The sequence below is a fragment of the Bos indicus x Bos taurus genome, chromosome 6 (genome assembly GCF_003369695.1).
Source record: "Bos indicus x Bos taurus breed Angus x Brahman F1 hybrid chromosome 6, Bos_hybrid_MaternalHap_v2.0, whole genome shotgun sequence".
In the NCBI taxonomy this organism is placed as follows: domain Eukaryota; kingdom Metazoa; phylum Chordata; class Mammalia; order Artiodactyla; family Bovidae; genus Bos; species Bos indicus x Bos taurus.
This window is the reverse complement of record NC_040081.1, coordinates 68,993,790-69,007,584: the sequence shown is the minus strand read 5'-3', so window position 1 is coordinate 69,007,584 and position 13,795 is coordinate 68,993,790. Positions and strand designations below refer to the sequence as shown.

The window sequence follows — 13,795 nt, the reverse complement described above, 5'->3', positions numbered from 1 at the left end:
AGTGATTCAAGTAGGGAAAACTTTTAAAATATTAGTTAATGTAAAAATATTATAATAAACCTATTGCATGTTAATATAACATGTTTTTGTGAAAATAACTATTTTCTCAAATAAAATCATGTGGGGAAGAGAGTGGCACCATTTTACCTTTTTGTACATCTCTAAAAGCAGAGACATTACTTTGCCAACAAAGGTGCGTCTAGTCAAGGCTATGGTTTTTCCAGTGGTCACGTATGGATGTGAGAGTTGGACTGTGAAGAAAGCTGAGCACCAAAGAATTGATGCTTTTGAACTGTGGTGTTGGAGAAGACTCTTGAGAGTCCCTTGGACTGCAAGGAGATCCAACCAGTCCATTCTGAAGGAGATCAGTCCTGGGTGTTCATTGGAAGGACTGATGTTGAAGCTGAAACTCCAATACTTTGGCCACCTCATGCGAAGAGTTGACTCATTGGAAAAGACTCTGATGCTGGGAGGGATTGGGGGCGGGAGGAGAAGGGGACGACAGAGGATGAGATGGCTGGATGGCATCACTGACTCGATGGACGTGAGTCTGAGTGAACTCCGGGAGTTGGTGATGGACAGGGAGGCCTGGCGTGCTGTGATTCATGGGGTCGCAAAGAGTCGGACACGACTGAGCGACTCAACTGAACTGAACTGAACGTCTGGTTTAATAGAAGGCAGCTCTATTCTCATATCTGCTTCTTTATAGAATCTGTTGTGATAGAAAGAAAAGCTGGCCTTACAAAGATATGTAGTTGAAAAGGGGAAGATTTTTTTAAATAATTTTCAGAAAATTGTGGATATTCTAGAATTGCAGATATACTATACCAAATTTACAAGAGGTAATTCCTTACAGGTAATTGCAGTGTGGAATATGAAACCATATCATTGAATTTTCCACACTCTGGTACATTAAAGACCATTGATTTCTCTTGCACTTTGGCTCTTTTACACACACATTATTTTATAGCATTTTACCTTAGTCACTTGGACAATAAAGGTTCTCTGAATTATGCAGATTTTCCAAATGTTGACACGTATTATACAATATAACAGACCACAGTTGTTGATATCCCCACTGTTAATCACTAGAAAATCTTTACGTATTAGGATATAAAGCTATAGAGGCAGATACAAGCTTTCCAAAATTATGATTTCACATGAAAACTTGAGTTTTTATTTTGACAAAACAAATAGCTGTTTTCCTTGAAGTGATAGACTCACTTTATTCTTTTTCTTTTGGAAAGAATGTATGAAGAACAATATGCTTTCAGTTATCTTTCCAGTAAAAGTCATACCATTGCATATGAAGAGTATTCTACCCAATCTAGGGGTGGGATTACATTGTCTGTAGCATTTTTCCCTGATCACCTTAGTTGGGTGACATGTGGCTAGAGTAGTGATTTCCAGAAGTAAAAGTGGAGACTGGAGATTTAGTTACCTAGTCATTATGTTAGAGCCTAAGTAGTGAATTTCTAAGGAAATATAAGAGTGATCATCCAGGAAAAGAATATAGAATGAGTGAGAAGAGGCTTGAAGGCAGAGCTGTAAAGAACACATCCATTTAGGGATATGAAGAAGTAGAGAATCTAGAGAAAGGGCTGGAAGAGTTTTTATTGAATTAATAATTAATAATGCCCCAAAGCCTTAAGGTCAGCAAACAGATATTTCCTTCTTATACTTCATCACCTAAAACAAAACCTGAATTGCCTCTGCTACTGTATTTCCTTGTCCACAAATGGTCATCTGAATTTCTAATACCCTTTCTTCAAGCATCTGTCCTCTGACTCTATATTTTTAACTTTAATTGGTGCATCTTTTTTTTTTCATCCTCCTCCTCCTCATGTTAATTTTTATGTTTTCTCAACAGAAGAAATCCTCAGCATATGAGAATATGGGCTAGGAGTTTAAAACCCCCCAAGGAAAGATCCATGGCTGTGGGGTGGGAGTTGCTTTATTTGGAAGAATAGCCTTCCAAGTCAGGGTGGACTTACCGAGGAATGGCTCCTTCCCTGGCAGGCTGGAAATCTGCCTTGTGGAAAACAAGAGTAGTCTATCAGTGTCTTTCCGTGTGCTCAGCTGAGTTTGTAAACATTGATGCAGTGATTTAAGTTAGCCTCAGGAAGGCTGCATTTCCAAAGAAAGCCAAACCATAAATGTTTCTGGTGGTTTTATATTTCATGTTTTTTGTATAAATCTCAGGGAGAGCTGTTTATTTTCTATTTGTGACCTCTGGTCCTGCAGCAGTTATGCTTTATTCCATACTCTCCTGAAATCGTATCTTGCAATAGATTTCTCAATTTTGGATCCATTTGATTGAATTGATTCATATAATTAAAATGCTCTTTTCACATTGCTTTCTTATTCTATCTTTGTAATACTGTAGAGCTCAAAAATTTGTTTAACAAGAAACATACTATTTAAAGGAAATCTCAGGAAAACCTTCTTCAGTATTTATAGTGTTATAAAAGTAGACATCGATTCCCAGCTGGTTTTTATCCAAGTTTCACTATACAGATGGCTGTATATACTGCCCTTCAAATCCCTACGGGAGAAGATTTATAATGTCTTCCCTCTTCCTCCTTTAATATCTGGTTTCAATGTCTAATAGTCATCACGAATGTGGAATTTTTTTCTCAGGTCTGACTTAAATCTCCCCACCTGCATGTTAACCATATTTCTTTGTCCTTTGACCTCAATAGAGGTGGGGAACTAGCAGTAATTATTACTCTTATATTTCTTTTTCTCTTGAAAGACAATGCTTCATCCCTTGTACAAACCAGTGATAGTAATAGATTCAAATTTCCCAGAGAAAAATGCTTGTCTATTAATTCCACATGAAATAGATATTATTTTATTTCAGAACCAAGAGACCATTTAAAAAGTAATATAGCACGTTTCTAGAAAATTCATATTGTACCATTAGTAGAATAAAAAGTAATTGTCTATCCACCCCCCGCCGCCCCCGCCATCAACTTACTCTTCAGTGTAACCTTTGTTCCTAAATTAGAATCTTGACTTCCAGGCCTTTTTCTGTGTAATTAGGTAAGAAAGTAAGTAAATAAGCTAGTAAACCAACAATGAGCAAAACAAAGGAGTGTCCTAAGAGCATGACAATGTGGTTTCGATTGTGACTTCCTTTCTGTCTCTCTTATTAGAGTTTTGGCTACCCGGCATAAAATACCATGAAGGAAACTTAGTTATACAGTTGTGCCAGGTTTTAAACATTATATGTATACTTTAAAATTTATGTTAAATTAGGTTAAATTTGATCACGTTTAAAGTGTGTGGATATATTGATACAACCATGGAAAACCGGCCGTATTAACTTAAGTATACCCATCTGATCCACTGGTTTCACAACTGGACATGTAGCCAATGGAAGCGAGTCTACCAAAAGGCATGTAGTAGACCGTTCACAGTCTCATTATTTATAATGGCCCTAAATATCCTTCAAAGTAGAATGGACAGAGAAGCAGTTAGAGTGGTATAGAACAATAAAATAGAGGAAGGGAAAAAAAAGATTGAGATTTTGGACGATGTTGAACTAAAGAAGCTAGACACAAAATAGTGTATCTGTGTATATGACATTCAAAAGCAAACGAAAAATTAGCTGTAGTGAGAGAGTTAAAAATGATGGTTTGCTGTTGTAGGATTATTGATTAGGTACGTATCAAGGGAATATTCTAGAGCGTTGGGTATATTCCATACCTTGATCTGCATGGTGGTTATGTGGATAGATGTATGTGTAAAAAGTAACTGAACTACATACCTAAGATGTGTATGCTTTATTTTATGTTATACTCCTCACTTTCCTCCTCCATTATATCTGAGGCCTCTGAATCTGGAACTGGTTATATCTTCTGGGTAAGTGACCCCTCTTTGTTGCAATGCCTTGTCACATATTCAAGGCAAAGTCTTTGTAGGAGGGGAGGAAATTTATTTTTATTGCTTGTTTTGCTTTGTGATATAGTAAGTATTTTTCTAGTCCTATATTACCTTCCAGGAATTTATACTTCAATTAAAAAAATTTTTTTAGTGCATCACCATAGTATTATTACATATAAAAAAGCCAGAATTCTATTATAGCTATAATTACCTGAATATTCTCCCTTCTGTTATTTCTGTTTCCTGGTTTAACTAAGTACAGTTATATCTCCCAAATGGAAATTTTATTTGGGCTATATTCTAATATGTATGGATTTATATAGCTTTATATCTTTTTCATAACTGGGGAAATTTGAGTACAGGCTTTCTTCTTGGGATAATGAGAATGTTCTGAAATTATATAGTGGTGATGATTACATAACTCTGAGTGTACTAAAAACCACTGGATTGTACATTTTAAGGGTGAATTTTATGATATGTGAGTTATATCTCTATAAAGCTCATGTTAAAAAAGAAGCTCTTAGGGACTTCCCTGTGGTCCAGTGGCCAAGACTCCATGTTCCCAAGGCAGGGGGTCCTGGTTTGATCCCTGGTCAGGGAACTAGATCCCACAGGCTGCAACTAAGAGTTCTCATGCTGCTGTGACGATTCAGTATGCTGAGTGCTGCAGCTGTGACCTGGTGCAGCCAAATAAATAAACAAAATGATTAAAAAAAATAAGCTCTTAGTAATAAAGGTATTATGGTTTAAAAAAAAAAAAAAAATTCAGGACTTCCCTGTAGCTTGAATGGTAAAGAATCTGCCTGCAATGCAGGAGACTCAGGTTCAGTCCCTGGTTTGGGAAGATCCTCTGGAGAAGGGAATTGCAATCCACTCCAGTATTCTTGCCTGGAGAATCCCATGCACAGAGAAGCCTGGCGGGCTACAGACCATGGGGTCGCAAAGAGTCAGCAATTCAACCAAAGTTTAAAGATAAATCAAGAAAATCTCCTAAAATGTAGAAAGAACAGGGCATTGAAAATATGATACAAAAAGCAAAATATATAGAGAACCAATTCAGGAAACCCAAGAACTATTGAAAGTTTTAGAAAGAGAGAAAAAGCGGAGGACAGGAAATTAGTAAGGAAAGAATGTGAGACTTCCTAGATGTGAAGAAAGACATATCAAATAGTAGAACAGGCTTAACTGAAAAGCAAGTGTAAAGAATAAAAACTCTCTAAACTAGACATCATCACCATGACTCCTCAGAGTACAAGAGAATGAGAAGATCCTATGAACCTCTAGATGGAAAAAAGGAAGCTCCTCTACAAAGGAACAAAAATAGGACTAGCACAGGTTTCTTATAAGCAATGCTCAGCCAGAAGATAATGAAGCAATGCATTATTTTCAACCTTGAATTATAGATCTGGATAAACTATTATTAAACTTGGAGGGCAAGAAAAAACGTTTTTAAAGATAAAAAGAAGTTTGCTTTCCACACACCTTTTCTGAGGAAGTTACTTGAGATTGTCCAGCGAAACAAGGCAGCATAGCAGGAAAGAAATATCAGAAATTTAACCAAAGAGTGTTCCAATAGAGGAAAGCAACAGACTCAGTTCCAGGCTGCTGACTACACAGAAGGGCCTGGAGAACAGTCCGCCCATGATGGGACTGGAGAATGAAGGGGTTTGGTTGTAAAGTATTCAGGGAGGGGAAAAAGCAAAACAAAAAACCCCACAGCTCAGCTATACCTCAGTTAAAAACAACAACTACAACATAACCCAGACTTCAAAGATGAGACAGTGTATTTGAAATTAGGAGACTTCACAGCTTCGATTAAGGCAGGGAATGCAACTCCCCCATCCCCTTAGAAAAAGCCCATAAACGTTCTAGGGCCAAAGTATATGCATAAGGAAATGCAATCATAGTTTGTACCTTGGGTCTGTCATTAATAGTTATATAGTTCATTATCATGAAGACACAATTGACTGATTTTGAACTGTTTGAATCAAGCTATACAAAAAGCACGTAAGGTCTTCCCTGGTGGCTCAGTGGTAAAGAATCTGCCTGCCAGTGCAGGAGACATGAGTTCAATCCCTGGTCTGGGAAGATTCCACACGCTGCAGAACAACCAAGCCCGTGGGCCTGGTTCTAGAGCCTGGGAACTGCAACTACTGAGCCCATGCACTCTAGAGCCCATGCTCTGCAACAAGAGAAGCCACGGGAAGAGAAGTCTGCACATTGCAACTGGAGAGTAGCCCCCACTCACCGCAACTACAGAAAGCCCTCACAGCAACAAAGACCCAGCACAGCCAAAAATAAATAAATAAAATTATTTTTTAAAAAGGCACGTAAGGCTACATTATGGTCATAAAATATAAGTGCTATCCATCTTGATGAAAATAAAAGTACAGATGATTTGAAAGATGAAAGGGGAAGATACAAAGTAGAGGGAGGGGCAAAGAGGGATTAATATCCTCTGCTTAGAGACGAAAAGCCATAGGATACCATCTGTAATTGACAGAACAAAGAAGAAAGTTTAAGAATGTAATGTAAATTACGAAGATAACCAACAAATGGGGAGGAATAGTGCTCGAAGCCTCTGCCAGCTTAGAGACTATCTCACGATCTCTTTGTTGTGTATTCCTTTCCCTTTGTAATTCCTTTTTGTCTTTCTGATGAAATGAGATGAGGATGTAAACCCGTGTGTCAGTCTACCCTCTGAACCTTTTGTACATTATTTACAGAACTCCGAAAGCATCTTTTGTACACAAGAGCTTTCTAATGTCAACTGTAGAATTAACATTGGAAATTTCCCGTAACCATGCTGCCTACCAATCAATAGTTTTGTTTTAGTAGCATCGCCACCTTTGTCTACATGTTAGTATGAGCGCTCTTGCTATAATTTACATGCATTCCTGGAAAATTTGTTTTGCAAAATCACATACTGGTTATCAGGGCTCATGATAAAAAATATCATTAGCAGAAGCCCATTTAAAAATCTATACAAATTTATAGTTAGAGCACTGACAACAAAAAAAAACAATAAAAATCTTGATTAAAATACTAGCACAGTTAAAAGGTATGCCAGTTTCCTATAGATAAAAGAAATGTTACAGTATATTTGGGACTTCATGTGAACAAAAGAGTTGAAAGTAGCTCACTGGAAGGGAAAGTAAAGAGAAGTTGACGCTGTTTGTTTATGCAGGCAAAGGCAAAATGCACTGAAGATCAGGGAGGACCAAACAGGAAGCACTTCCGAGACAGGGCATATGGTCAAGCAGAGCTAAGAGGAAGAACTAGGAGTGCAGTCAGGACTCAGTTTCTCTTATGGCTTGTAGCGTTCAGCTATGTTTGTTTACTTTGTGTTCAGCTGCTCTTATTTGGTGGCACAGGATGTTAAAATAATGAGAAAAGTGACAAATGAGTAGGTGTGACTTTTTGTGTAATATTAAAAGTATTCCTGTTTGCCAGTTGTGTGTAGGTTAATAAACCAGAGTTTTAGCAGAACATGTTATATTTAATTATTTTAATATGCTTTGCCTTTATTATATTAGAAAAGTAATTAAAAAGGAGACAAATGAAATGCTGATATTTGAATTCTGGGAATACATGTCTTAAGACATAACTTTGTTTATTCAGATTTCACATACTGGGTTTTCATTCACAGTTTCAAGACAATGATGAATAAAAAACATGCATGACGGTGTTATTATTTCTTATAGAACTTTTTTTTTTTTTAAGAAAACATTTAGTAGCTAAATATACTATTTTAGACAAAATTTCTGATGGTTGCTTTCTACCATTAAGACACACTTTGAGGATTAAGTCAAACCTAGCACTGACAGAATGCTCTTTTTTGTTGTTGTTAAGAAAATCAACAAAAAATCATATATGTGTAAATATTTTAAATATATCTTACCAAGCCACAAAACAGATTCAGAAAGTTCAGTTCAGTTCAGTCACTCAGTCATGACCCCATGGACTGCAGCACGCCAGGCCTCCCTGTCCATTACCAACTCCCGGAGTCCACCCAAACTCACGTCCATTGAGTCGGAGATGCCATCCAACCATCTCATCCTCTGTCGTTCCCTTCTCCTCCTGCCCTCACTCTTTCCCAGCATCAGGGTCTTTTCAAATGAGTCAGCTCTTCACATCAGGTGGCCAGAGTATTGGAGTTTCAGCTTCAACATCAGTCCTTCCAATGAACACCCAGGACTGATCTCCTTTAGGATGGACTGGTTGGATCTCCTTGCATTCCAAGGGACTCTCAAGAGTCTTCTCCAACACCACAGTTCAAAAGCATCAATTCTTCAGCACTCAGCTTTCTTTACAGTCCAACTCTCACATCCATACATGACCACTGGAAAAACCATAGCCTTGACTAGATGGACCTTTGTTGGCAAAGTAATGTCTCTGCTTTTTAATATGCTGTCTAGGTTGGTCATAACTTTCCTTCCAAGGAGTAAGCGTCTTTTAATTTCATGGCTGCAGTCTAGTTTATCAAATGTATGTAGTAAATAGAAAGATAATTTCCATAATTCATTTGAATACAATGGAATTAAATATTATAAGGATCATAGACAATATTAAAATATTAAATCATTTTATTTTCTAAATCTGTCCCCTTTCTCCCAAGCAATAATTCTATTTTGCTGTTTCAAAATATACATAGAATTAATGGTTGTTAAAGTTTTCTGTTTTTTTCTTAACTAAAAATCAAAAGTCTGTTTCACTTTCTTAAAAACTGTATATATAAAAAAAGCCTAATAGATTTTCTTACTTGAAAACTCGTTTTCAAATTTCAAAATTGTCCCTTTTCACAGAGTTGCTATATATTATGTCTTGATAATATATAATATATAAAACCCTTGTTTTATGACTGGAAAAAAAATGTGTTGGCAGGCCTTCTTGGGTTGACATTTTAAAATCACTGTCTAAATCTACCTGAGAAGTTTTATTTTTTTTTTTTTGGTAATATGAGGTATGAATAAATGTTCTATTACTTTTTCAACACCTGGTCCTGGTTGCTTGCAGTTTTAGTTGAGATGAACTGGGAAGTTTTCTCAAGTTATTAGTCTTATTGTATAACATTTTTAATACTCAGTTAATTTTGACTTGTTTTATGTAAGATTCTGATTAAACTTATATTTAAAAATGTCACTAGTCTGTATTTTAAAGCATTTGTGTAAAGTACTCTTTTAATAAATTTAAATTACCATGTTTTGGATTTTTACCAAAAACCCCCTGCTTTCATGACATGTATAAGAAGTGTTAGTGGCTTGTGTATGTAAGAAAAAGATACACAGAGGGGAAGAGACTAGAGCAGCAAGGGTGGATAATCGCTAATTCACAATGTAGTATTCTGTTGGCATTTCCTGTTATGAAATATAGCCATTTGTTCTTTGGATCTCATGCTTTATGTTGGAAGGTAGTGTTATGTAAATATGGTTGTTGAGTCCAAGTCTGAGATTGGAAGATGCTAACTGAATAAAGTTTAACTATATTTTTGAATTGAAGACATTCTTATCTTTAAGTTGAACATATGGTTATTGCAACTGAAATCTAAACAGACCTGATGACTTTCTCTGATGATTTCCATTTTTTTAGGTCTCTCTAAAAATGGGAAATAGATGGGGAAACAGTGGAAGCAGTGTCAGACTTTATTATTTTGGGCTCCAAAATCACTGCAGGTGGTGATTGCAGCCATGAAATTAAAAGACGCTTACTCCTTGGAAGGAAAGTTATGACCAAGATAGCATATTCAAAAGCAGAGACATTACTTTGCCAACAAAGGTGCGTCTAGTCAAGGCTATGGTTTTTCCAGTGGTCATGTATGGATGTGAGAGTTGGACTGTGAAGAAAGCTGAGTGCCAAAGAATTGATGCTTTTAAACTGTGGTGTTGGATAAGACTCTTGAGAGTCCCTTGGACTGCAAGGAGATCCAACCAGTCCATTCTAAAGGAGATCAGCCCTGGGTGTTCTCTGGAAGGAATGATGCTAAAGCTGAAACTCCAATACTTTGGCTACATCATGCGAAGAGTTGACTCATTGGAAAAGACTCTGCTGCTGGGAGGGATTGGGGGCAGGAGGAAAAGGGGATGACAGAAGATGAGATGGCTGGATGGCATCACTGACTCGATGGACGTGAGTTTGAGTGAACTCCAGGAGATTAACAATTAGTAATTAACAATTGGGTGATGGACAGGGAAGCCTGGCGTGCTGTGATTCATGGGGTCGCAAAGAGTCGGACACGACTGAGCGACTGAACTGAACTGAACTGAAAGGGCAGTTATGTTATGAATAGATTGTGTGTATTCTGAGCCTTTTAAATTTCTTCTCCTTCAGGTCCTGGAGATAGGGTTGGAGAGGTAGGCAGTTACGTACCACATAGACCCTTTCAGGGTTTCAAGACTTTTTAGTTGTTGCCTTAGCAGTACTTGTCACAATAATGATTAAGTAATTGTTCATGTAATTGTTCTATGACTATCTCTCTTGGTCAACAAAGCTCTGTGTGTCCAGAGACTATACTGCCATCAACTGCAGCACAGTGTTTAAAGAAATAAATGGAGCTCACTGCAGTGTTAGATCTGAATCCATTTCATGTGAAAATTTGTTTTCATATATTTAATGTGTCAGAAATGTTCTTGTGTAAAAATGTTCATCCTCTGCACAAAAGATCCCATCCCCTAAGAGAGTGACATGTAATGAGCTGGATTAATTAGGAGAGCATTCTGGGAGTCATTTGTCTTCTTTATTTGTTGGCCGTGAGGACAGACTTTTTTCTGATTTGTTCATGGGCTTGTGCTTAGCAGTAAGAACAGTCCCTAGCACAAAAACATGTGTTGAACCAATGGATTAATAAAAGTTAATGACACTCTTAACTCAATAATAAGAAAGCAAACACCTTAATAAAAATGAGCAAAGGATTTGAACAGACACTTCACCAAAAAAAGATATAGGGTGGCAAATAGGCACATGAAAAGATGAACAACATTATTAGTCATTAAAAAATCCAAATTAAAACCCCAGTAAGATGTTGCTAGATAACCTATTAGACTGGCTAAAACCAAAATACTTGGCAATACCGAGGCTATTGAGGATGTGAGGGAATAGAACTCTCATTTGTCACTAGTAGGACAGCTGACTTTGGAAATTAGTTTGTCAGTTTCTTATAAAGTTAAGCATACATTTAGCATATGACCCAGCAACCCTAGAAATTTACTTATGAAAAAACTGAAATCATTATGTCCACAGACACGTATGCACATAAAATACTATATGAAGATGTTTGTGAAGTTTTTATTCATCATTTCTAAAAATTGGAAACAACCCAAATGATCATGAACTGGTGAATGGATAAGTCTAAACAAACTATGGTTCATACAATGGATTACTACTCAACAAGAAAATAGAGCAAACTACTGATACAAGCAACAACATGAATGAACACCAAATACCTTATGCTCAAGTAAAAAGAAGCTAGACTCAAAAGGCTATGTGCTATATAATTCCAATTATAGAACATTCTGGAAAGGAATAACTATGGGACAGAAACACAGACAAGTGTTCACCAAGGACTTGGGATGGGAAAAGAGAATTGACTACAAAAGGGGAGCTTTGGGGAGTAAAGGAAATAATCTATCTTGATTGTGACTGTGTTTTTGTCAAAATTCATAGAATTATTTTGAGAACACCCTGAACCAGAAAAAAGTGAATTTTACTGTATGTAAATTATACCTTAATCAAGCCAACTTAAAATCAAGCAAAGAAGGGATTAATGAGGCTCTTCTCTGTTAGTACTTAAGCTAGCAAATTGTTAGCTTGCTGCTGAGAATCAGGAATGAACTATGCTTTACCAAGGGACCAAAGAAACTAGTGAGACTCAGCTCTGTGCTATGCATTTCCACTGTTCTTGCCCCTCGCTGCAACCCACCAACTGTTGTTGTTTGAAAATGAAAGTTGCTCAGTTATGTCTGACTCTTTGTGACCTCATGGACTATACAAGTCCATGGAATTCTCCAGGCCAGAATACTGGAGTGGGTAGCCTTTCCCTTCTCCAGGGGATCTTCCCAACCCAGGGATCAAACCCAGGTCTCCCTCATTAAAGGTTAATTCTTCACCAGCTGAGCCACAAGGAGTGGGTGGCCTGTCCCTTCTCCAGTGGACCTTCCCAATCCAGGAATTGAACCAGGGTCTCCTGCATCGCAGGTGGATTCTCTACCAACTGAGCATCAGGGAAGCCCCATATAAGTGGGCAAAAAGGCACTTTAGAATCCTTAATCTCTTCAAAATATGCACTAAACAGGTAGAATATATTACAGGCTTGGAAGTTTCTTGTGACAAGGTCTTTATTTTTTGTGTATTATAATCTGTAGCAAAACCACTAATTGACAAGTGCCATTTAGCACCGTGTAAGACACTGAACTCTCACTTGTTTGCTACCCCATAGAGTTGCTGTGAAAATCAGAAGAGGGCATGTGCTAAATAAATACGGGTAGTTTTATTGCCAGATATTAACCAACGTAGGCATAGCAAACAAACCTGGATTTTAGGCATCAGAGGGTAAACCAGGAAGACAGTGTGGCTGAAATGTACAGGAAGGATTTACTGGCCTTGCATTTGTGTTTGGCTCCATTGCACTCTTCTTGCCCAGTGAGGAGAAACTGTGGTGTTCTGGGGTTCTGCCCATTGCATTGATGAATGGCAGGAATGAGATCTGACATAATAGAATGGGAAGTGACTAAATGGAAGGAGTGCTATTTAGGAAAAGGTTGGACTTAGAGGTCTGAAAGACTGAATCTTCAACAGGGTTTGTTTGCGTTTTTGGTACTCCAGTCTTTAATGAGGTGAGAGTCTTCTTCTAGATCTAGGTGACAATGGTAGTAAATGTGCTGTCATCCATACGAAACCCTTTCTTTTGATATCTCATCTTCCAGGGTTTTTTCCACTTTGGTTCTCTATACGTTTTTGTTCCAACACCAGTCTGCTTTTATGCTCAAGGATGTTGTCATAAACCCATTGATATCAGTGATAAAGTTTTAGCTATAGTCCTAACAGATTTCTCTTTTGCTTTATATACATAACACACACAATTGGAAACCTTGACTTTTTGGCTCTTAGATTGCTATATCATATGTCTTGCAGAGGTACTCCACGTTGAGCTCAAGAAATATTTATTCATAAGACCTTATTTGAAAACTCATTTATGGGGTATTGCAGAGTTATGAAATGAATCCTAATAACAATATGGCTTTGGCAAGAGCACTTAACATCTGTTTTTTTGCTTGCAAAATGCAGTTGGTAGTTTCAACTTTGCTGTTGTCACCATGTTGTTTTAAGAGTCACAAAAGCTTAGGAAAGCTTGCAGTTGACTCTGAAGTTTTGTGCTGATGGGAGATAGTGAGGAACAGGGAAGCCTGGCGTGCTGTAGTCTGTGGGTCACAAAGAGTCGGACACGACTGAGCAACTGAACAAGGCAGTAGTATTATTAATGGCACGCTCCTCTTTATTTTTACCGCTCCCAGAAGAGGGTACGCTGATGAATTGTATGTTTTTCCAGGGAGAGTCACTCCGGGGCAGCTCATGTCCTATATTCAGCTCTTCAAGAACAACCTCAAATCTCTAGGGAATCACTGTGGGCTCCTACAGCTTGGGCTGGCCACTGTCCAAACTCTGAAACACCCACAGACTGCCAAGTGGGACAACTTTCTGGCTTTTGAAAGACTCCTTCTCCAGGTATGTTGCTCTGGGGGCTTCTTGGGGTATTAATAATTAAAGTTTTTACTTCCAGGGAAAAATTTAATATTTATTATAATCTGAGTAATAAATCATATTGTTGACATGTGCCCTATATCATATTCTGTAAGTGCCCCCAATTTAAAATGCAAGTAGCAGCTTTTTCTATTTTTTTAGTTTTTCTACTTTT

At 37.6% G+C, this 13,795-nt stretch overlaps 1 protein-coding gene across 1 annotated transcript in view; it reads left to right on the top strand.

Moving 5' to 3' along the window:
* Positions 1 to 13,795, top strand: part of SCFD2 (sec1 family domain containing 2) — a 395,759-nt gene that overhangs the window by 56,368 nt on the left and 325,596 nt on the right. Inside the window, exon 4 of the mRNA XM_027544495.1 lies at positions 13,430 to 13,605. Coding sequence (XP_027400296.1) covers positions 13,430 to 13,605 — 176 coding nt within the window. The remainder of the gene's footprint in view (positions 1 to 13,429; positions 13,606 to 13,795) is intronic.